Below are 26355 nucleotides of genomic sequence, written 5' to 3' on the forward strand. Positions count from 1 at the left end.
AAGGACGCATTTGTAGGCCACATTTGAAGGAGCCTTCGAATTGGGACAGCCTTAGTCACACCGCTGTGAAGAATTCAACCTTCGAATGCCGCCTCTGAATTGGGACACAGCGATAGTCGATCAACCTTTAATTCACTGGAGATTCCTGACTTCACCACAAGAGGTCATGAGAGCTCAGAGTTTGTTTGAAAGGTTTGTAACTGTTCTTAAGCGTATTATTCATCCAGTCTTGACTAATTCTTTTTTTGTAATAAAGTGACAGTGTAGGTAAAACTAGTGCATATCAAAGCTGAGCAGCAGATGAGCCAATCGTTGATTTGGGGTTAAACTGAAGAAATGATCTTGATGGCACAGAATTCTCAAGGCCTTTGCTTAGACAATCAAGGAAATGAAACAGAGCCATTTTTGTACAATTATACAAATTTACAAATTTTATTTCAGAGTTCTTTATGAAACTACGCAAAATTAAACACACATCATCCATATCATTATTCACTGCTGTTCACTCCTACACACATCCTCACACGGATAGAACAAAAGAAGACAAAAATCCTTAAGGAGCAAGTAGAGTGCAGGATGAGTATCCGGATTCTCACAGACCCACAGAAATGAACTGAGGGGGAAGTGCAACAAGTCAGGGGAACACTTACTTTCACTATTCAGCTTTATAAAACTATTCATCAGATGAAGGGTCTATTTACACAAGCACAGGCAGAGTTGATGGCGGATCCCACATTATATCAATAACAAATGTGATTGTTTTTTTGTATATCGGAGATGAATCATGGAACTCCAATTTGAAGTAAACGATCAAGAACGGACTGCAATTTGCACGTGTTCAGATGTTACCAGTGATGACGCCAAGGCCTGAAACATACTCTTCTAAACACTGTTATCTAAGCAAGCTCGATTTTTATTTCACACAAATACTCGTTGCATTCTCAGCTTTGCCACAAGGGGCACTATAAGCTATAGCCAAAATTTGCATTAACTTCTATGGTCAGTTTTCTCTTCACATGTCATGGCAGCAAGTTTGAAGAGATTCTGAGTATCTCAGTTTAATAGCACACACATATGAAGGTGACATCTGGCTGTGTCCGAAATCGCCCTCTTTATCCTTATACCGTGTACATATTTGAGGGGACAGCCATTTGCAGTGGTGTCTGAAACCATCGACATGAGTGTCGCACCAAATGATTTCTCACGTCTCGCCAGAAGATGGAATCCGTAGCATTTTCAGTACTTCGCTCAATTTTTCCATTCACTCCTTTAAGTGGACTATTTTAGTGGACTAATGTAGGGAATAGTGAATGAGAGCAGAGACCTTAGTCAAGGGCAGAGGCCAATCTTGAATTTAAAGACTTAAAGTATACCTTACTGTAAAGGTACTAGTTCATGTAATTTTCAAAAATATGGCGCTCCCCTGCCATTTGTAGATTGATTCTCCTGAAAAGTGTAAACATTGTGACTACTAGCCTGACATGGCTATCAATGGGGGGGTGGGGCTATCTGTTTGTTTGACCAATGGCAGACAGGTTCCTCATATGTGTAAACATACCTGGGAATAAAGCTCTTCCTGATTCTGAGAAGTGTTTATGGAAAAAGTAACTGATAAAACAGTTATTAATATTTTTGTAATTGCATTTGGTGATGTTAGTGGCACAGAAATCTCACTTCAGCTTTAAGTTCTGCATGAAGGACATGACTGGTGTTGGCCATGCTTTCCTAGACTATGATTCTGGCCTAAACCTCTTCGGAAACCATTTATTCAACCCGGGCGAATCCGACTCTGAACTCAATATTTGTGACCATCAGTTGATGTTGGAGCTGCTGGATCAACCGAAACCCACTTTCAGTGGGCCAATGAGCAGCAGTTATTTTGTGAGAGTTGCGAGACCTGCAATAGATCTTCCGATCCGGTTCCTGGTTGAGTTTGCTACGGTTTAGTTCTGCTTAATCATCACTGATGTAGCCAACCCACATCTGGATATATATTTTGGGACAACTGGGAAAACTACTGAGATACTCATTGATTTGGAGCCTCTGATGACACTGACTGATGAAGGGTGTGTTTTTGTACATGGGCACTTGTGCATCTTATACATCAGCGAACATTCTCCATTTAAGGCACCAGACCTCGAGCTTGGCAAAGTATTTGAGAGCTGTCTTAGTGGTCCACAGCTCTGCAATATTAATTGACCTCTTCTTGCTAGCGCTTAGCCTTAAACACAAAACCGAAGCCAGCAAATCTCCCTGCGCTCATACTTGAGCTTACAATTGTTTGATATTAAATAATCAGAACACTCATACCATATTAAATTAAGAAAATACACTGCAGATCATATTGCTTGTGTGTTATTACGATTAAGATTGTCCAAATGATGCATTCCTCCGCTAATCAATATAAAAGACAGAAGAAATATCAAACCCGAGAAGACGATGATCATGCATGTGTTTCGTTTCAACGTGTGACAACACAACCCTGTTTGTGAACCTTGTGTTTAAAGTGAGTCTGGCTTCAAGAAGAGTCGGATGATTCACATTGAGCCAAAGCTGTGATTTTAGGCATTGCCCGAACTAATATCGCGATCTCTGAGCAGAAGAACGTCCTGATATCTCCTGGATGATTCACTCAATTCTGAGCAATGCCACAAAACAATGAATTAAACGTGACGGTCAGATTAAGCCCTTGATGAAGCTGGTGTCCAAGTGGACGATGAGTATGCGGAGGAAGGACATCTCTTTCCGCGTGTTTTCAAAGATGATTCGAGGGTCGTCAGACTGACAGCGCAGGCAGTTTGGAGCCATGACCATCGCCAGATTATTCACATCCATCTTAGTCCTACTCACATTCACCGGCTGAGCAAAGACCTGCGACGAGAGCAAGACGGGGCGTTAATATCCACAGTTATTGAGTAGAACACCACAGGGGTGTGCTCATGTAGCAGGACCGTACCTGTAAGAAGTTGATGAAGTAGCAGAGCACGAGTCTGTTGAGCTCTGGGAGGGACTGAACCACACTGATGGCGGCCTCAGGATCTTCATAGTGACTGATGCACTGCTTATAGAAGCTCTGAGGAATCACCGGCTCCTCCAGCTCCCTGTACCACAGCTTCAGCAGAGACGCTGACACAGAGGGAGAGATGTTACATCTATGTGCTGCGTTCAGCCATATTCACACTCACATAAAAAGATACGCGCAATTTTATAGTGTATAGACCAGGGGTGCCCAATCCTGCTCCTGCCGATCCGACTGTCCTGCACAGTTCATCTCCAACCCTAATCAAACACACCTGCCTTTAATTTTCAAGTGATCCTGAAGACCTTAAAGGGATACTTCACCTCTGGGAAGATGAATGTGTATTTAAAATAGGTAATTTAAGTAGAAGAAATGTGAAGACATTTTTGAATTTAGAGCTTTCTAGACTGAGAAAAGCCAGAAAATGTATTTTTGGCTTATGTGGATGAAAGACAACAACTCCCAGAATGCACTTGCTTCGCTGCCTTAGGAGGCCACGCCTACCGGTAAGAGAGCGCAGTTGAAAACAACAAGGCTAGCCTAAGTGATGAGTTTGCCAGGGATTTACAGATCGCCCAAAATGTCCGGGATTCGGCTTTTGCGTTCTACAGTCGCCATTCATCATGTTTACTGTGGCGAGCAGGACGAGGCTGACGGCCGCGGGAGAACGGCGCGAGGCCGGTGGCGTCATTACTGAGACGCGCCGGGTCTCGCATCTCTCACGATGGAGCGGGAATTTTCTTAGCAATGTTAAAACACACATCAACCGATCACTTGTTTAGCGTTCATGTAAACACTACATTCAGATTCACCAATCGGAATGAATTCAGTTAGATTGAAACAAGAGGTGTGCATGTAAACAATGAATGGCGACCGCAGAAAGCAAAAGCCGAATCCCGTACATTTTGAACGATCTCGCCCGCCGGACAAGTCCGGGAAAAGGAGGATGGTAACCCCAACTTACTCAGCTTTCTCCTACTATTCAGCTTTCTCCACAGAACAAGAGCCTGCTAGCTTAGCTTCCAAAGAAAGACGGCTGACACTGTGTACATTCTGTGAGTGAGATCCAACCCTGTATGGGCGGGCTGAAAACATGCGGAACTACGCCATCTACTGGCTGTAGTCTTTAGCCTCTGGCCAGAAAATCCTCCGATGACGCAAAATGACGATTTTTGCGTCATCGGAGGATTTTTTCCAGACAAAAAATACATAAATCACTTGTCTCAGGGGGATATGAGGGTGGAAAGCACGGTAATTCGAAAATACTACAGGTTTTCTACTAATACAAAGCTTAATGCTAAATCCTGAAGTATCCCTTTAACTGGTTGCTTCAGGTGTGTTTGATTAGGGTTGGAGATGAACTGTGCAGGACAGTCGATCGGCAGGAGCAGGATTGGGCACCCCTGGTGTAGACCATTCAAGTAAACAGAATGTCTATGGATGCAAGCGAAAGGGTTCCTGGACAAGTTGCCCTGCCTTTAAAACCCAATGAAATGGTTTGAGGAACGATTTTATTTCCTAATTGTTACAGAAACATAATTTGCTACTTGCCCATTACTCCCAACACTTGTTTGATTGGACAAAAATTTGTCTAATATTTTTGGTTTGTTTTCCAGAAAACAACTCAACATTTTTTAATGTTTAGCAGTACACTAGCATTTACAGTAGATGCTAAAAAGCAGACAAGAACTAAACAGCCAATAGTGTTTAATCGACTAAAAGTGTGGAAAGACGTATTTTTTGTAGACTGAATTTCCCAGCAACAACTGAAAATCTAAAACTAACCAAAACTAACACATTAAATATTGTGTCTATTCTGTCTCTAAAACAGTGTTTTTTTGGTTTTGTTTTTTACCAATGAATCATGGTTAATTAATACAATATATCATTGTAAAGGTCTGACAGACTCACTTTCTCCAAGTAAATGCTGAGTCACATGTATGTATTGACACACATGTGAATGTTTCATATGTTCTCACCTGGGACATTGGGATCTGAGAGGCTTTCGGGAATTCTCCACTGCTCCACCTGCAGCTTGAGAGCGTTCACCTCATCTATATCCCCAGGAACTCTACAAGATGAAGACCACCACGGTTAATGATACACTTACTCATCCGGTTGTGAACGTTATAATTATCCTAAATGCTGCCCTTGCACTCTACACTTTGACAACAGTGTAGCCATGTGGCCTTCTAAATCATAATATGACAAATGGAACACCCTAAAATCCTGAAGACCTTATGGACACACACACACACACACACACACACACACACACACACACACACACACACACACACACACACACACACACACACACACACACACACACACACACACACACACACACACACACACACACACACACATCAAGTGAACCATTTAGGACCAGGCTGTTTTTGTAACTTGTAACACTTGACCACAAGGTGGAGCCAATTTGACACTCATGATGGCATGACAGAGCTGTCACACACACAGGATTTAATGAAAACATGTCCCCGTTACAGTGTGAGTGTGTGTACTTGCAGTACCCTCACACTTGATAGGGAACACAAGACAATTGAAGTGTGTACAGAAAATGTCTCATATTCATAAGAAGAAAAAAACTATTGAACAGAGAACACATAATGGCTACGGGGGGAGAAAGAAGACATCAGGAATAGTATAGACTTCCATCACTGATGAAGAGGGATATTGAAGGAATGAGAGCACGATAAGCCCTGTTTCCTGATCCTCTGAGGTCTCACCTGAAGATGCCCTCGGTCTGGGCTCCACTCAGGGCCAGCACATACTGGGAGAGCTGGACCTGCACCCAGGGCAGTCTCCTGTCGGGAAACAGCTCGCTCTGCCTCTCCATGATCTCCTCCAGAGCGCTGCCGAAAAGAGACGGAGTCACGATGGCGTTCCGGCCGTGGTCGAGCTCCTCCAGAGTGGGCTTCCTCAGACCCTACACACAGAACAAGGCACATGCTTCAATCACAGCTACAATATATTGCAATATGAACGCTTTGAAAATGCAGTGGCCTCAAATTATATAGACTGTGAATGAAACAATGTAACGGTTATAAATACACTACTATTCAAGAGTTTGGGGTCAGATGTTTGTACTATTTTATTTGATCAGGAATAGAGTAAAACTGTCATATTGACAATTTCTTTTCTATGCTTTCTACTTTTTCAATTTTAATATGTAATTTATTCCTGTGATCAAAGCTGAATTTCCAGCATCATTACTCCAGTCTTCAGTGTCACATGATCCTTCAGAAATCATTCTGATATTTTGCTGCTCCCCCCCCCCAGTATTCTTTGATCAATAAATAGTTCAAAAGAACAGCATTTATTTGAAATAGGATTTTTTTTTTTGTAACAACGTAAAAGTCTTGTCACGTTTGATCAGTTTGCATCCTTGCTGAATAAAAATATTGATTTCTTTCTTAAAAAAACCTTACTGACCCCAAACTTTTGAACTGTAGTACAAATATTAGAGATATAAAATATTATCAGCCAATACTGTATATTTAATCGTATTGCTCATTTTTACATTTAAATCTAAATCATCTAGTTCTTAAAGTTAATCTTTGAAAACAGTTATAATTTAATAACACCGTTAAATGTAATATTTAGTACATCTCAAAATGAATATTAATTTAATGCATTATAAATGTAATGCATTTTATGATTTTTTTTATATATTTTTTATTTGAAAATTAATCAAATTATTTATTTATTATGTTTTTTTTTTTTTTTTTTTAATCACATCATTTTAATATTGGTCATTTATTGGTTATCGGACATAACATTTATTGGGCAAAATTTCAATATCAGTGAATCCTTAAAATAAACTACATTTATATTGCTTTTGCAGTACTTTTGTGTGTGTTTTTTTTTAACTTGGCAGTCTGTGGTCACTATATGCTTTCACTGCATGAAAAAGAAAGAAAGAAAGTGTGGGAAACAGCATGAGGATTAATGATGACAGGATCTTCCTTACTGGCTGAACTATTCCAGTACAAAACAGCATCACAACAGAATTAGGTTCAGCCGCTGACACAAAGCATCTGTTGATCAGACTGTGTGTTTCCCTCATAACTATGTGGAACAGACGGACACCATCTCAACCGTAACACAATATGGAACAACAGCGGCGAGCGGGATAATGCGTAGCTGTGCGGTGCGGGGGTAAAAATAGCCCACCCAGTAAAAGCGTTGGAGACTGAGGTGGGACGGCTGATTACAGGGTGGGACTGGTGAAAGGACACATAGGCAGGGGAAACAGCTTCTGCTAGTGCCAGTGCCGGTACCAGTGAAGCGTGTGCATGGATGAGGCTTATAGAAGGGCCTGGGGGGGGTTGTTGTAACCTTTTCTTCTTAGTTTGGGTGTAGTGGATTAGTAATTCTCATGGTGTGCTCCTAAAGGCCGGGTGATGTGATTGCTCACAGATGTGAACAATTTTAGACGGCTGTGCCATATACTGCTTCTTTTGACCATTTGGAGACTCCTGGGTTCGATCTAACAGCAGTGCTGGCATCTACAAATAAACTAAACTCCCAGGAAAAACTGTTTTCAATTATCATTCGACATCACATGATGGAATCATCTAACTTCTATGTGTCTGGTGTAACCATATTAGAAGTCAGTGAGTCAAAGCTGCAATCAAGAACTGATTATGAACCATTGCCTGCCAATTGAAATTATGTTTGACGTTGGATGCAGATCAGGGCTGATGGGCAATGTGTGTTAATTAGAGTTCAGATTTTAACCATCATGTTAAACTGATCATTATTTTCATGTTATGGCCGATAAGCGATACATGGCCAATATTAAAATTCAATTAAAACAAAACACTAAAAACTAAAATCAATCATTTTAAAAGCTACAGGTTAATGTAAGCATCACAACATTATAATGTATTGTATGAAAAATTTATATTTGGAGATTTGCTAAAGATTATTATTACAGTCTTTAAAAGATTTACTTTAAGTGAGTGTTAGATGATGGTAAAGGTTATTTAAATCTAAAAAATAGGGACATGAGCAATACAGTTAAATAAATCCAACATCTATTGATATCAATAAAATAATAATTAATTAATTAATACAAAAAACTAACTAATACAAAAAAAAAAAAAAAAAAAATCTTACCTTCTTGCCCCCAGTAATGGCCACTTTTTGCAGCTTACGGTAGCAGTACTTGGCGTAAATGCTGATAGGAAGACCTGTCAGAGAAAATTAATATGCAATATTACTGACCAATGACCAAATGCAAGTTGTTGTTTTTGTGCAGTTTGGCTTGTGAATGAATCCTCTTGTAGGACTTGTATCAAAGTCCTGAGCATAAAATTCTTTACTAAAGGATTTATAAATAAAGTCTTTAGAAAAAATGCCAATCCTCTCATTTTCTACAGGTTTGGAGTTCATGGCAGAGAAAGGCTTTCATATGGCTTACCAGGCATTTCAATAGTTTTCAGTTTTATAATTGAGACATTTTCTTAAATATGATTTTAATGTTCCATTAAAAAAACTGAAATAACACAAACAACATTTTGACAGCACTGTCAGAACCCCTCCCCTCTCCCCAATACATTGGAGATGCTCAACCAGTCAAATACAAGATCAAACAAAGGTCACACAGATGTGATATTGATACTAACGACCCCAACATTCTTTTGAATAGACTCGAAAATGATGTTGGCACTGGTGGAAATGCATTGGCATGGTTCAAATCATACATATCTGACCTTTATACATGTTTGTAGCAGTAAATGAAGAGGGTTTATCCCTCTTGATATTGATCATATCAATCACAAGTTCAATATGGAGTACCACAAGGCTCGGTACTAGGACCGATGAAACAACATTTCAATAGTTTTCAGTTTTATAAATGAGACATTTTCTTAAATATGATTTTAATGTTCCATTAAAAAAACTGAAATAACACAAACAACATTTTGACAGCACTGTCAGAACCCCTCCCCCCTCCCCAATACATTGGAGATGCTCAACCAGTCAAGTTAAACACAAGATCAAACAAACAAGGTCACACAGATATGATATTGATATCGACCCCAACATTCTTTTGAATAGACTCGAAAATGATGTTGGCACTGGTGGAAATGCATTGGCATGTTTCAAATCATACATATCTGACCTTTATACATGTTTGTAGCAGTAAATGAAGAGGGTTTATCCCTCTTGATATTGATATTGATCATATCAATCACAAGTTCAATATGGAGTACCACAAGGCTCGGTACTAGGACCGATGCTTTTCACCATGTACATGCTACCCTTGAGATATCATTTTCACTGACACACTGATGGCACTCAGAGAACTGCATTTCAACATAATTTAACTGTTTGCATCGAGTCATTTTCCAGTTTAACCCTGTTATGCTGCTTTGAAACAATCTGTATTGTATAAAGCGCTATATAGATAAAGGTGACTTGACAGACAGAGAAAACTGATGAGGCATAAGTGCTGTGCAAGTAGCTGCTAGTCGATCCAGATCCCGGCAGAGCCTCTTCTCTAACAGTGAAGATCAGGTTCAGTGACTCATATGCGGATAAGTGTTTTCCAGCAGCTAAAAACTGAAACCCTCATTCTTGCTAAGCATGACTGCTCAGCAAATGCTGGATGTGAACATCTCGAGTGAGATGTGAACGTTTCCTCACAGCTACAAGGTACATGAGCCGTGAAGTTTAACTGTTACAGGAAACCAGCGTTTAATGTACTAATGGAATCTGCCATCCAGGCCACGGCAGATGAAATATCACTCACACTGATATTAAAGTGAAACCGATACAGCTACTAGTGATGCTGGCTAATATGTACTGATCTTTATGATTTACACAACAGAGTGAGGTGCCATCGGTTTCATTAAACAGAAGAACTCTCTCACAGCGGTTCCCTCCCTTGTTTCTCCTTGGAACGTGACTCATTCTTTGGCTGAACAACCTTACGTGGTTATGTGGGTCTGAAACAGATTTACAGCGAGCAGGTGACTGAGGTTTGACTGGGCTGAACTGAAGCCTGAGAGACGGTAGACACAGAGAGGCTTCAGGGCTCTTCACAGCCATTACTCACAGAAACACACAGAGGGGACAAGGGAGAAACAATTTTATATGGGAAAAAGACAATACTCAGTCAAACAAGCTCATTATATGAAAACAAAACTAGCATCTACTGAACTCTATGCAAAGTTTAAAACCTCACACAACGGACATACCCTGATAGGACAGTTGAAGCGTTGGATTATGCTGTCAAATGAAACAAGGAAAGATATAATATTTGCATGTTTAAGTGCGGGAGAAACAGTCTGAATGTGTCTTGTACTAACTCAAACATGGAACATGGAGAAAATTACTAAAATCTTGAGGCTTGAGGCAAATGAGGCTTCTTTCTGTTAAACGTCTGAAGAACACCCTCACAAAACAGATAAACGCACAATGACTGAGAATGTTGTAAAAGTCAAGGTTTCCCGATATCAGACTTAACAGGAACAGGTGGGTCTGGATGAGTCTGTCTACTGCCATCAGCCACAATCTGTGAATCACAAAGACGGTGAGATTTACGGCTCTTGTTCTGATGACTCTTGTGTGTATGAAGCTGTAAACTCATGTTAAACAAGCAGGTCAGGTATTTCACAAGAATCTGTCTCACCTCTCTGTGACACAGCCTCTGTTTTCCCGCTCTTCCCTTCTCCCCCTTCAACAATTTTTATTCTTTCATATTGTTTTTTTTTAAAAGCACAATTTTTAACAAAAACCAGCATTTTTGTCAAAGACTACATCCGGATCACATTCAGAACGATGATCAAAGCATGGAGAAGATCGAGTCCATCAACACCCTCAAAGCTTCACAGTCCTATCCTCTTCCTGGGTCGACATTTCATTTGGTGATGTTAGGCAGTTTTGATTTATATGCTGCTTAATGTCTGATGATCATATTATTTTACATGTGCGTAAGCAGCAATGCTTCTATTGCTAGTTTCTGCTGCTTCTTTGCCCGCGTTTTGATCTGGAGATTCAGTACTCATTCAGAAGATGCGTAATAGTGCATCGTTAATATTTGCAATAAAACACAATAAAAAAACAGGTGAAGTTCTGTATTAATGTGGGAAGTACTAACAGCAAACGTACTCAGCAACCGTTTCACGTTGAGCCCTACAACACTCTTAATAACAAGTTCTTCCTCTTGTTTGGGACACGTCCCACACTATATTTTCACATTCCTCCACATTTCTGTCATACTTGTGTAAATAACATAAAAGATAACCTGCCTCATCATATATACTCCTAAATATATCTACCAAGGTACATACAGTCGGATCTCTACTGTTTGACACTGTTCTTATTCCACCTAGTGTACTGTACATTTGTCAGGGTTATTCCTCTTTCTTTTTATCGCCCATCCTCTCGGACTCTGCTCTTCACATCCTCTCTTTCTCTCTGTGATGAGTGTACTTTTGTGAATGTGTACTGCGTCTAATCCTTCAGTTAAACACACTTTTATCATCAGCCTCTTGTAGATAAAGAATGACAGTTCGGACACTACAGCAAAACCCATGAGAAAGGAAATGTGCTGATATGAGGGCCGTTTTGCATACAAACAGTGCCAATGTTGTAACGGCGCTTCTTTGAGCCCACAAAGGGCGTTTTTTTCCCCCGTCCCACAAGAGGCAGGAGGAGGCCATAACCCACATCCTGAAACAACAGTTAGAGAGTAAAAGGGCATTACTAAAATAGAAAAACAGTGCCACATCATATAATAAAGTCCTCTGAGAGTGTCTATTCTCTTTCAAAAGGGCCCCTGAACTGCGGCCCTTCCCACAATGCCATCTCCTGGGGCACACGGCGCTACACAGCTGGTGAGGCCCTGCAACACGCTCAAAAATAAAGGGTTTTTTTGCAGCAATGCCACAGAAGAACCATTCAGTGAACAGATCTTAAAATAACCTTTTTTTTTTTCAATATACAGAACCTTTAGAGCAATGAAAAGGTTCCATGAATGTTATAGGTTCTTCATGGAACCATAAATGCAAATAAAACGACAAATGCAAATAGTGAATGATAAAGCCATATTCTTTCTGCCATACTAAAACATTCCATCTGAGCGAGCCACGGTCAGACAGCAGGAAGGTGCAAAGGTGTCACTTGGAATGTTCCAATCCAGCCAAAACAATGCTTCGGATGACTAAAGTAAACCGGCAACACATTAGTCAGTTCATGAGTGTTATGTTGTTTCCTTTGTACTTTCCATAGTTGTTTCCCATGTTCTTTCCATACACTAGAACAGGGGCATCCAAACTCGGCCCTGGAGAGCTCCTGTCCTGTAGAGTTTAGCTCCAACTTGACTCGACACGCTTGCCTGGAAGTTTCTAGAAAGAGTTTGATTAGCTGGTTCAGGTGTGTTTAATTGGGGTTGGAGCTAAACTCTGCAGGACAGCGGCTCTACATGAGCAGGATTGGACACCCCTGATCTAGAACCACAACGACATTCCTGATGTTTGGCTTCCACAAACACATGATGCTGGAATTAGAAAATCCACTGTTTTTCTGGCTTAATCGTATCTTATCACTCTTATAATCACTGATGCCACCATAAGTCCTCCCACAAATCCTATATCCTTGACCTTAAAGGTTAAAGATTGTGATCTTGTTGATTGTAGGCCAGTGACACATGAAACCAAGTCTGTTGCAATCCAACCGAAAACAAACACTGAAACTAAAGGAGCAAGTCTGTGATGTAGAGGTACATAAAACACGCAAAGAACAGGAATGCTAATGCTTGCTAAAGAGCAACCGAATACACCTTTAACATTTAAGCTAAGATTATGAGCACTGGGAGAATAAAAGCATTTTTTTTTTTTTTCATGTGCAATCAAATATTCTAGCATATCTGAACTACAGTAAAGCTTCATCAGTCATGTTAAATTTATGATGTTATAAATAGCACAATGACATAAACAGAGGAAAGTCATAAAATTACGAGTAAGGTCAACGATTATCAACCATGGTGGTTTGGATATATAACATACCCTGCTTTTTAAAATCACTTAAGTGGACACCAGAACCAGATATAAAATGCAGTCTGCTAACTGTCGACCGCTGAGTGTTTCTGAACTCCCCGCTGAGTTTCACACTGTGATGTACCAGGCAGTGCAACGATTTCATCAAAATCAATTTTAGAGTAGCAATAAAATGATGAAATGGACTGGATTCAGCCAGCGAGTTGCTGAAAGAAAAGTCCTGCGCTAAAGAATCACATGTAAAACAAAAGTTAAAGAACTGTTCTGGTGGCAAAGTTTGTTCAAACCCACCAAAGGTGGATCCATGAACTCATCACAATCTCATGAAGGCTCCTGATGGATTGTCCCTAGGTGTACAGTACTAAATAATATCTTGGTAATGAGAGTATATTTTAGCCTTGCACTTCCTCCTCAAACAACGACAGTGGCCATTACTTGCAATGAGCACATGTCTGGTGTAGCACTGCCCCTATGAAGACAACACACAGTGTAATTAACCAAGGCCGAGCTGGATCTGCACCATTAAAAGCCCACGCAGAGCTGTCTCGTCAAACTCTTTGTTTTGGAGTGTGTGTGCGAGGAGTATAGAAGAGGTATAAAAGAACAAACAGAGTTAAGTTGGATGCCAGCCACTGAGGGTGTAACCTGATAAAAATGTCCCACTCTCCGTTTTTTGTCTCAATCTGCCTGTTCCTCTTTCTCTTTCCATCTCCTATCACTCTCGCTTCAAGACTGAAAGACGTTCTCAGGATCTTTGTTGCCTCTCAACCATTAAACTCTCTCTCTCTCTCTGCCTGAGCAGTCTGGAAGCGGGCCAGGGAAGCGTGGGAGTTGTAGTATGTCTTGTTGCTCAAAGCTTTAATCTTGCCTCTAAAAGAGAGAGTGAGAAAGGGGGAGAGGAGGGGGATACTCCTCTTCTGTGCTGGGCCAGCTGCTCTTTCTTTGAGTGGTCCTCCTCCACTAGCGGACCCAAAGCATCATTAATACTCTCCCTCAGCCAAACGTGTTACCGGGAAGATTCCCTTATTGTACACCAAACCCCCTTGACACTGTGTGTGAGTGGGTGTGTTTGGGAGCCTGTCTTTCAGTTAAAGATAAAAGATGCCTTGGCTTATCTTATGGGCACATGAAAAACAACATGAAACGTCATTCACAACATCACTTCTGTAATGTAATGTATTGTAACTCATCCATCAGGATTGGCTAGTGTGTTGATATGTGTTACCCGCCACAGTGGATTTTCACCAGCATTTGGCAGGTTGACGGGAGCTAATTTCAAAACCTGGAAATAGATATAGATAGAATGATGGATGGATGGTCAAGTTCCTGTTTGGTATTGCCCAATCAGCTTAAATCAAAAATCCAAATTATAAAAAAATGTAAAGATTTTGTCCAATCCGTCCAAAATATCATCTCATGATTTCTTAAGTGTGTATGCATGTTTCCCTGAGTGTGTGTGTGCAAAATTACTAATTTCACCATAAACTCACCTTCATCCTCTTCTTCCTCATTGTTCTGTCTCCTCTTTTTTCTGGACTTGGAATTCTTCTTGTTTTTTATGTCCTGCTGATCCATGATGTGCTGAAGTACTGTCAGATACAACAAACTGTTAATTTTGAACACTCATACGCTCCAACAGTCCGTCTGAACAATACCCGACTTTATTGTTCCATGACCTGTGTGATGTTTAACCTGCTGTAACCTCTGCGTTTTATTTTTCCCTCCTCCACAGCGTTATATCCTGTTTGGGTAGGCACAATGCCATAATAATTTTAGCAGTGTAACCAATATTGGCCTGCTCTGTTTGTATGTATATGAGTGTTTCAGGTTTGAATCCATATGGGACGGCTTAAAACATAAACACTCCCCTGTGTGTGTCCTTTCCCTGTCCTACAAACAAAAACACTGGACTATCCAAGACATACACTGGCCCCAAAAAGAATGTCCAAATAAGTATTTGGACACTTAAGCCACACTTACAAATGTATGAAATTCATTACATTAGATACAAAATATCAAAAGTGGCATTTATCTAAAAACTAAATATTTGAAACTTACTCTTCTTATCGTTACTGGGCTCAAGGTGTCGTTGGATGTACCCTTCCAAATAGCGTCTAAATTTGGGCGAAGGCGAGAAGAACGCTAAGCTGATGGCCATCAACTCCCAGCCTGCCTCCAAACTCCTCAAACTCAAGTTATCGGTGGTCTGTCGCACCAGCTGCACGTACAGCTCGTCCCTCAACCCTTGCATCCCCCAGCACTTCGTGACCACCTGAAGGGCCACGTGGCGTTTGTCCAATCTGGCCGGCCTGTCGCCCATGTAGGCCTGGACCAGCTTGAACATCTCGCAGGCTTCCTTCTTGACAGTGCGGTCGCTGGTGATCAGCATGGGTTTCTTAATGGAGCCTCGGTTCCACGACAGCATATTAGCGATGGAGACGCGCCGGCGAAACAGGCCTTGCGTGTGCTGGTTAAGGTTCTTGCTGGCCCAGTCCTCCATGTTGGCGTCGGCTGTAGGTTTGCAGAGGGTGGTGTACGGGTACTGGTAACCCGAACCCGTGCTGGCATGAGGAGGAGGGGGATTGTTGTTGTTGTTTTTATAGGTGAGGTGGGCAGTTCCACGACCCTCTCGGTCACGGTCATCCTGGGGCGAGACGTCCTGCTGAGTTTTGGATTCCAGTGTTCCTGTCTGGAGACAAAAATAAGAGATTGAGAAACAAAAAGATATCAGCACGGATGCAGCTGTTCTGGCACTTATTTGCATCATCACGACTGCCGCAGGAACTTGAATCTGAGTGCATGTGTTGCGTAGGCTGCAGCCGATTGGCTTACTCACTCTCCCTGCAGAAACCTGGAAACGCTTTTTGTCATGGATTACGCTCGCTCCCTAAATAGGTGACCCAATATGGAAATCACATCCCAACATCAAACATTACTGCCTCCCCTCTTCTCTCTCTCTTCTTTTCTCCCTTTCTCCCAACTCATTAAAGGGATAGTTCACCCAAAAATGAAAATTCTGTCAGTAATTACTCACCCTCATGTTGTTCCAACCCCGTAAGACATTCGTTCATCTTCGGAACACAAATTAAGATATTTTTGATTAAATCTGAGAGTTGTCTAACTCCTCCATAGGCTTCTAAGGGACTGAAACTTGCTGGCCCAGAAAATGTATTAAAGACATCGTTAATATAGTCCAAGTGACTCCAGTGGCTCAATCTTAAGTTTATAAAGCAACGAGAATACTTTTTGTGCACAAAAACAAACAAAAATAACGACTTTATTCCACTTTTCATTTCCTTCTCTCTGGGCCTCGGGTCTTTTCACGTAGTGTTTAAGCGTAGCGCGTCTGTGTTGCACGTCACCACGTAGGCTCACTATTGGCCGACGCTGGTCATGTGTGATACGTGGTGACGTACAACACAGACGCGCTACGCTTAAACACTACGTGAAAAGACCCAAGGCCCAGAGAGAAGGAAATGAAAAGTGGAATAAAGTCGTTATTTTTGTTTGTTTTTGCGCACAAAAAGTATTCTCGTCGCTTGATATACTTAAGATTGAGCCACTGGAGTCACTTGGACTATATTAACGATGTCTTTAATACATTTTCTGGGCCAGCAAGTTTCAGTCCCTTAGAAGCCTATGGAGGAGTTAGACAACTCTCAGATTTAATCAAAAATATCTTAATTTGTGTTCCGAAGATGAACGAATGTCTTACGGGGTTGGAACAACATGAGGGTGAGTAATTACTGACAGAATTTTCATTTTTGGGTGAACTATCCCTTTAATGCTCCAAAAACCCCTGTTCAACTTAACGACTAAGTATTTTTCTCTCATTTCAAAATGTTTGTGCATATATAAATGAAACACACTTTTAAAAATATCTTTAAAGTCACGATGAAACGGAAGTAGCAACATATCTTTTCTTTCATAGAGTACATCCAAGTGTAAAGGATTTTGGAAAAGTAAAAAGTGTGGATTCGAAGGAAGACCGCAAGTGTGTAGGGTGCCATTTGAGCTCAATAAATCGTGATAACTGATATCCAACCGATAATGGGATACTAAATAAATTGATCATGGCTGACTTGCGAAAGCTTGTGAATGTGATCGTATCACATTGCGCTGCAGTTTTACGGCACTTGTTCTGTTGTGACTTTTTAGGACACAGTTTAAGTCCAGGATGACTGCCAAAGGCAGTAAAAAATCGATAAAAACATCAACATTTTATTTGAGATATTTGTTTCTTTAGTATTTCAACAGTGGCAGCCAAAACATGCGATACAACTGGACACAATCATGCTGACATTATTATGGTTACAAAAAGAGCCAATGAGAGATGACAGGTTATGAGCATGATGTCATCTGTATGCAGTGGCATGCATATCCAGCACGTTACATTTGCAATATACTCCCGTAACATAAGGGTTTCCTTTCCTGCCTTGGCGCCCCCTGGCATTACGTCAATGTGACACTGTGCCCTAAGTGATATAGATTTAACAATGTGGTCATATTGAATTGTAAGAATGAAGTGTTTCTCCGTGCATCTGGACATTAGTGCGGTTCTACCTCCATTAAGATGTAATAAGCTTGCTTTGAACCAAATCACTGAGTCAATGTTTCCAACCTCACAACTCTGCCTTTGCATTTATTTTTGTATTTTAATCAGATGTGAGAGTATGAGAGAGAGACAAAGAGATTAATGAAGTTAATGAGGCATGTTAAGGCAAGAAAATAGATGAAGTGCCAGCAGACATATAGAGGAGGCTGAATACTGTAGGGATGAAATTATCATTATCCATTCACAAAGACTAACATAGGCATACCTGCATAATGTTTAAGAAAAGGGTAATTTTGATTAAGTTGCACTGGTGTGATTATTTTAATCGTTTATGATCATTTGATTGATGACAAACCTCTCTTAGTGTATTAAGATCCATAATATTAACTCCACCAACTCATGCTCCCCAGGAGAAGCCAAACCACATGTGGAGCACTGCACTAATGACAAATGGAACTGTCAGCACACACATCGAAACACATTACCTAAATGTGCCAAATCACAATGAGCTGTAAGAGCCGACTGTCTTGTACGACCACAACACCTGGCTAATTGAATGAGGGGACTAGCCTGGTCTCTGTTTTCCTTTCTCAATTATTCTGCAAATAGCACCAGCGCTTGCATTTCTGTTATGTTTTAAAACAGACAGGTTGTTTCTGGTGGAGCACAGACTAAAGGGTAATTTACATTCCAGTATTTCCAGCACTTCTGTGGGAATGACTTCATGAACAGCATTAACACACACTAATGCTACCGAATCCAGAGCCTGGATCCAAAAACACTCGATCTTTATTTCAAACCCTGCTGAGATGCACTGCAGTCCAATCCATACATAGACGGCTGCCTTCTTAAAGTTACCATGAAATCAAAATGGACAATTCTTATTCTTATGGAATATTGCAGTATTTATCATAAATGATTTAGCCATGCACATTTTTTTTAAAATAAATACCCTTGTAAGCTTTAATCAAAATAACTTCCCCTCCCTCTTGCAATGACATCTCTTCTCTTCTTTGATGACGCGTTTACTGACGCGAGGGTGGGACAACCTGTCAATCACATGAGTTCACAGCAATAGTAAACAACAATCCAACGATCCAATTAGTTCCCCATGGACAAAATTAGGTCCTGCCCCAAAAAAAAAAATATTTGAGAAAAACATATTCCAGAAATATTCGAAATATTCACTCGGATATACGTTACAATAGGTAAGAAAAGACTATTGCAACTTCTGTTTCATACCGACGGCCTGTTCATAATGACAGCGATACAATTGCTTAAGTCCCTGGACTGTTGCTTGCTAGTAAGAGTTCTTGCTTAACTTTAACTGTATGATTCATGAAACAGATTACATGAGTTCCACTGTCTGCAGTGTCAGTATTGTTTGACTGTGTATTTACTCTACTGAAGTAAGTTATCTGCCTTGATTATTACCAATATCCGCAATCCACAAAAAACACACTCTTCATACAGTCATGCATGCACACAGCCTGAAAAAGTAATTTGGTTCTCAAGCTCTGCACTGACCTACTTGCTACCCGATTCCCATATGTACATACCCCACAAAAAAAAAACACACACTTAAATTCTTTTACTTTTGCCACTCTTGCATCTCTCTGTCATCAATCCTTTGCATGCTAAACTCACCTGTCTCATAATCTCACATTTTCCCCTTAATCTGTTTCTTGAGAAAAACAACCATTGGCCTTTGTACAGTCCTCTTAATCTAAGCACAACACACGCACACAAACACACACACACACACACACACACACACACAAATTAAATCTCCTTAGAATGTAACATTCACACCCTCTCCAGCTCAGGAAACCCTCGCCATCTCCTGCATAGTATCTACAGCAACCGGATGGGAAGTGTTTTTTTTTTGCTTTTCCACTCCATAAGACACAGTCGGACCCTCAAATGTGAGGAGTAATGAAAGAGAGAAGGGTAATTAAAAGAAAAAGAAATACAGGAAAAGGGAATCAGCCAGATTACCTCACTGGACCAACCATAACAACATTTCCAGACTTAGACACTCAAACAAGTGGACAGCTGCAAAAAGTGTTTATACCTGAGAGGGAGATCTAGGCGGTTCTGGAGAGGACAAGCTGGTCTGTGATGTTACGCTCTTCTCCAGCGAATCCACTTTCTCGTACGTCCTCTTTTGCCGGCTTCCGAGCCCATCGGTCACCAGTGGCGACAGCAGCACATCACCATGGTTGTTGCCCCCGCCCTTGTACAGTGAACGGTTACTTGATGTCACATCCTCCCTTGATCCACACCCTCTTGCACCCATCTTCAATGAACTGACTGGTGAGCGGGCAGTACTCCCAGAAGCCTCCGATCCCATCTCAGTGTCCAGACTGGCCTTGCTGCCATGAAGTGCGTTAGAACGGTTCACCACCGCCCTCATTTCTGCCATCAGCTTCTCATTCAATGCGTTTAACTCACTACTGCTGCCCACCGACCCGGGCCGACCAGACCCAGCACCCAGAGCTGCACGCCGACGGTTTTTCCTTCGCAGACTTGGGGATGGTCCAGTGGAGTAGCCAGAATCCTGGTACGTGACGGCAACAGGGCCTGGGTACTCCTGAGAGGCCAGGCTGCTTTGACGACTATGGCGAGGCTCCAACAGCCTCCATGATTGCTTCTTCTCTAGAGAGATTTCTTTCTTAATCTGTGCAGAGACTGGAGACTGGGGCTGGATTTGAGGGCTGGCTGGATTTGAAGGACCCTCGATGGGATTAGACATCTGGGGCTGGTGCTTGGATACAGCTGCATCCACATTTACCATGTGTTTGATGCACTCCCGGCCGGCCGGACTGTACTCACTAGCTGAGGAGCTGCAGACTTGTTTGGAATGGGGGAACTGGAGGAGTTTAGGAGGCTGGGTTCCTCTCGACAGGCTGTGACTGGTGGAGTAGGGACCTCTGCGTAAGTGGTGCGCACCTTCTACTTCCATTTCCAATGGGGGTTCATCGTAAATGGGGGGATCCATGGGTGGAGGTTCATCATAGATGGGTGCTGAGGGTAAAGCTCCATATTGAGGGGAAGAGGGGCGGGGTGTACCTGCACCAGAGCGCTGGTGCGCCGAGCAAGAGGAAGAGCTAGAAGAGGGCAAAACCAGACAGAAGTTGGCATCCCCCTTTTTGAGGTGGTAACCCTGCTTGGAGTCTCCAGGCACGGCCATTTTGTTGAACAAACCAGTTATGTCAAGTTGCGCTGTGTAACCTGGTCTGGGTGAAGTGCTAGTGTTGGGGGGGTTATGATGGAGAAGGTGGTGGGCAGTAGCTGGTCCCAGAGACTGGTTTCTTCCAATGCTGTTAACTTTCACCAACATGGCAGCCTTGGATCCAGGAGCAGGCTGCCATCTTTGAGCGGAGTCCCTGAAACACATAAAAAGAGGTTACGGTCAACACATACTGTGTTGTTCTCTACTTCCTAGAGCTGCCTTTAAGTACAGCATTCTAACTGAAATGGAACCTTGTTAGTGACTGATTTGGAATAGTCTACATCAATGGTGTAGTCAAGACCAGCTCATTCGAGTCTTGAGTCAAGACCAAGACCAGAAGAGGGTCGAGTTTGAGTCAAAACATGGTCTCGGTCCAAGTTCTCAATTACAAAACTGATCTACATAGGTAGCAACTCCTTGCCACAAAAATAGTTCTCTTCACATGAAATACAAAGGAGACTCAACTTGCAATTGATTCTAATAGAGTTTGACGTTAAGATGCTGCTAACAACTCTATGAATAAAATAAATGGCACAAACAGATATTTGGAAAAGTTGTGCAAATACAATTGAAACATACTTATCAAAACATTTTTAAAAACATTTAAATGTGTATAAACCAAATAAATCCAATTTTACAATTCAATTCATTTGTAATATGTTGAAGTTATAAACATTTATCATGTTACTCGGATGCTTGCTATGGAGCATAATATCTGGCAATATCCTGTGGGTATTTGAGAGCTAAACATGAAACTCTCTGTAAATCTATCCATATCTAATAGAGAAGAATATGTGGTTGCGATGCCAAGGCTGGCATAGTACTATTTCCTCATTTTCTTTTAAAGAATAGCCTATCTCATACATGCAAACACAAAACAAATCCAATTAAGAAATGTGTTTAGCCTTCAGTAAAGAAATGTTAAGCAATAACAATATTAATATTTATTAGTCTGAGGAGTTTGCTTTAGTATCAGAGAGCTGCTTATAACGATTTCAATCAAAGCACAAACAATGCACAAGCAGACACACACACACACACATACTATCCAGGCCACCGCAGTGGAGTGTGTATGAGAAACACAACAGGAAAGGTTGAACAGACAGTGTGTTCCAGCAGAGTTGAAAAACAGGAATCCACTATGGACTTATATAGTGACGCTATCAAAATGTTACAACAACATTACCAGAGCGTTGTTACCTAATCATGTAACACAATTACATTCCCTTATCTCTTACCTATACATGCTAAACCCCTGTAACACAATTTCTGCATGCAAGACACACACACAAACACACACTCACACACTTTGAAGTTTACATTTGGTGTATACTTGCATAAAAGTACATGTGTACGCAAATTAGTTGTACGTATACAGTTTGTGTTTGTGTATGTTTTAAACACACAAACTGCTCATGTTCCTTTGCACAAGCATAAATGGATGTCAAACGCACATGTTCCTGCAAATGCAGACAAACCCTTGGAATTCCAAAGCAGCCTGTAGAACTCCTGCAACCAACGTGTGATTGCACACGCACACACACACCACAATACACAACTATTAACATACTGCACGCAAACACAAAAGAATGTAAAAATCAACATTAGCTGATCTTTGTCTGCGCTGATTAATGGTGTAAACCACCTTCAGACCACTAATCCAGATTATAGTGTTACTCTGTGTGTACATGCTAATCTGAACTCTGCCAGACTTGCAGTTTCCTTCCCACCACAAGTCCATCAAAACAAAACGGCATCTACGCACAAGTACATTTCACTCAGACCTCGGTGACCAATCACACACACCACAACTGAAACAATAAACAACTCAATCGGATCAGTTTAAGAACTTCTAACCACTTTATATAACATGTGCAGTAACACGCAGCCTCGTGTACCTTGTTCACACTAAGGCGGCAACTTTTCGCATTGCAACATTACAAGAAACAAATCAGCCATTTATATCCAAATATGAGCAAAAATATATTCTCAATACAACTGACTGCATCATTCAAGATACACCTGTTGCACGACTATCTAAACTCACCTGAGACAGAGATGCATAGCGTATGTTTGAGCATGCAGTCAGCAAACAAACTTACCCCTGGCATACCGAAAGGTGGCACGGCAATCTGTAAGGGTGCTTGGGGTGACTGAGAATTGTAGAGGACACCTCCCTCAGCTGGAAACGCAGGGGAAAAAACAGGCAAATCGAGGAGAAGAAGCAAGTGCCCGCTGCTCTAAACGTCTATTCTTAGCTAATCAAGCTCTTTCCGCAGTCCTGCAGGTTATCAACTTCGGCTCAAATTCTTACCATCATCCTGTGATCGTTTAATTATGGAGTGGTACGGAGAGGGACAGCAAGAGAGAGCGAGGGAGGAAAGGAGGAAGGGAGGGTGAGAAGGACAAGGAGAGAGGGAGGGAGGGAGGAGGAAGGCGGCCCTCCTCTGGGTTACAGTAGCAGTAATGCGAGTCTTGCCATAGTAACACACACACTTACACACATAAACTTGGATCGCCACTCCCCTGGACCATTCTCAACCCGCCTGACTCGATCAGATCAGACTCCCGGTGTGTGTAACAATACATCTTCAGCTCCCCGAGAGGCCTGTATTAACTAAAGAAACACTTCAATACACTCCATTCCTCAAGTTCTTGTCTACTCTGAGCTCATTTATAAAAACACACCCTTTGTTTTCTTCAAGTGGCTGTCTACCTCTTGATCAGAATCTTTCTACGCTGTTCACAGCCCAAACTTCTCTCTGTTTCTCTGTCCGCTGTGGTCTTTCCCACTCATTGTGTCTAGTCTCATGGCCAAATGTCAACAATCTATTCACGGTGAAGAGTAAATACAATGTCGCAGGCTTGTAAATAATCTCAACACAAAGAACAAACCACATCATTCTGTTCAGTCTCAGTTAATTTCGTGGTATAAATATTAGGATAAAGTTATGTTACAGTGGGATTGTATGCCCTGACAATAAAAAAAAAAAAAAATATTACAATTTAAAATTGATGTTTTCTATTTGAATATATTTTAAATGCAATTTATTCTGTTGTCAGCTGAATTTTCAGCATCATTACTCCAGTCTTCAGTGTCACGTGAATATGCCGATTCGATTAAACATTTCTTACTATTATCAATGTTGAAAACAGTTGTGCTGCTTCATATTTTTGTGGAAACCGTGATACATTTATTTCACAAGATTCCAAGATATTTCAGGATTCTTTGATGAATAGAAAGTAGAAATCTTTTGCATCAATATAAAAATCTTTACCGTAACTTTTGATCAATTAGAAGTATTAATTTCCATATAATAAAAACATCTCTTATTGACATCCATATCTGGATACTTAAATGTTACACTACAAATGTGATCAGGAAAACAAAAATCGAAATATATAAGAAATTTTAGAAAAACGAAATGGAAAATTGTTTTAGAGCGAATTTTTTTTTAAATGCTGGTAGCCATTTAATAATGCTATTATTTCCCTATGATAACTTTTTTAATTAAACCAAAAACAAATCCTTTTTCACAAGGAATACCTCAGCTCCTTGCATTGCCCCCATGCTCTTTTAAGATGCTCTTATCAGGTGTAAAAAGGGAATCTAATATGTTCTCAGCACTCTCTGATAGTTTCTGCTTATTTAAATAAGCTGAGAGGCATAGTTTTCAGCATGTAGTCGTGACATAATCTGTGATTACTGCATCAGCTCATTTATCTTCAGACGGGTGAATGCGTCTGTGATGGCCAGGTGTTGAGGTTCTCACACACACACACTCATTCACAAACCCAACCACAAAAGACTCCCAACATCTTGGCGAGTGCAGACCATGCTGATTGTGTTATTCGCAGTGAACACAAAGGGATGCTGAGAGAGGCTGGACAGGGGGCCGGAGTACAGAACGGGGGTGTCCTGAGGGAGTGCATGTTGGAGAAGTTCAAAGGGCGTTTCTCCAACAGCATAAACAGGAAATACCAGCGCAGCGTTCACACTGAGCGGAACCGAGAGAGTAATGTGTGTGCTGTGTTATAGTGATGGAGGAAACTCAAACCAAAGCACGCGCTGCTCTTTCCCTCTTGAATACTAATAAGGTCTAATATACCTGAAGATCTATAGTATTCCTATTCATCTCAATGGTACTTGTTCAGCTGGTGCAGGACCCCTGGGAGTATATGAACCGATTTTTTTTTTCAGCCAATCATCTGAGATGTAAATGTCATGTGACCGATCACTATATTAAAACTCAATGGAAGAAACAGGAACAAAAAAAAAGCTAAATAAATAAATACATAAATAAATATTGCTTGCAAAAATGGCATTTAGTTAGAATACAAGGCTACTTTTAAATGGCAGTTAAAGCAGGATGCTTTTTGTTCCATCCATCCATTTACCTACCTACCTATCTACTCATCCATCCATCCATCCATCCATCCATCCATCCATACATCCATCCATACATCCATCCATACACCTATCTACCCATCCATCCATCCATCCATCCATCCATCCATCCATCCATCCATCCATCCACCCATCCACCAAACTACCTATCTACCTACCCATCCATTGATCCATCCATCCACCTATCTACCCATCCATCCATCTACCTATCTACCTATCCATCCATCCATCCACCTACCTACCCACCCATCTATCTATCCATCCACCTATCTACCTATCCATCCATCCATCCACCAAACTACCTATCTACCTACCCATCCATCGATCCATCCATCCACCTATCTACCCATCCATCCATCTACCTATCCATCCATCCATCCATCCATCCATCCATCCATCCATCCATCCATCCATCCATCCACCTACCTACCTATCCACCCATCTATCTACCCATCCATCCATCCATCCATCCACCTACCTATCTACCTATCCATCCATCCATCAATCCATCCATCCACCAACCTACCTATCCATCCACCCATCTATCTATTTACCCATCCATCCATTCATCCATCCATCTACATTTTTAGTGAAGAGAAGTAATGGCAACTTTGTATAGAGAGCATTACTTATGATTATGAGACATAAATGTATTTTCTGAGAATTAAGAATACAGCCAACATGAAGTCAGAATAAATGTGAGATTAACCTCTCAGTGGAGCTCAGAGGCTAATGAACAAACACACAGAGATACTCAGTGGGCGGGTGTGAGGGGGCAAGACAGTCATATGTGCCTTTGTTCTTCAAACTACATCTCTCCCTCTCATGACAATCCTGTTTTGCTCTTATTGATAAACAACATGCAGTGCGTTTCATAGGGTTCCAACATCTCCTCTTCCTACCTCCTCAAAAAAATAGCACATCTGCATTAAAACCACCGGCCCACGTATACAGTTCTTACTTTCATACTTCATGTTCATGCATACAACAACTGAAGCCATCTTAAATCCAGTCAGCATGTAAGCTGACTGTAAGTAAATGTTTACATATTCGGACGGTAAATATGTTAGTGTTATGACAGATAATTAAACAATATCGCAATTTATGTGT

General features: G+C 41.1%; 1 protein-coding gene across 3 annotated transcripts in view; it reads right to left on the reverse strand.

The window, feature by feature from the left end:
• Positions 1–1971: 1971 nt before the first annotated feature.
• arhgap46b (Rho GTPase activating protein 46b) overlaps positions 1972–26355 on the reverse strand; it is a 67120-nt gene continuing 42736 nt past the window's right edge. For 2 of the 3 annotated variants that reach the window (XM_079848901.1, XM_079848902.1), the window contains 8 exons: positions 19677–20991; positions 15106–15736; positions 14538–14636; positions 8162–8235; positions 5767–5966; positions 4999–5090; positions 2957–3126; positions 1972–2871 (listed from right to left, as the gene is read on the reverse strand). In XM_079848901.1, the coding sequence (XP_079705027.1) occupies positions 2677–2871; positions 2957–3126; positions 4999–5090; positions 5767–5966; positions 8162–8235; positions 14538–14636; positions 15106–15736; positions 19677–20991 (2776 nt within the window). In that variant the 3' untranslated portion in view covers positions 1972–2676. Of the gene's footprint in view, positions 2872–2956; positions 3127–4998; positions 5091–5766; positions 5967–8161; positions 8236–14537; positions 14637–15105; positions 15737–19676; positions 20992–22939; positions 23182–26355 lie in introns of those variants that run through there. The other variant, XM_079848903.1, reaches the window with a different exon arrangement.

This window comes from Squalius cephalus (assembly GCF_949319135.1).
Source record: "Squalius cephalus genome assembly, chromosome: 18".
NCBI lineage: Eukaryota > Metazoa > Chordata > Actinopteri > Cypriniformes > Leuciscidae > Squalius > Squalius cephalus.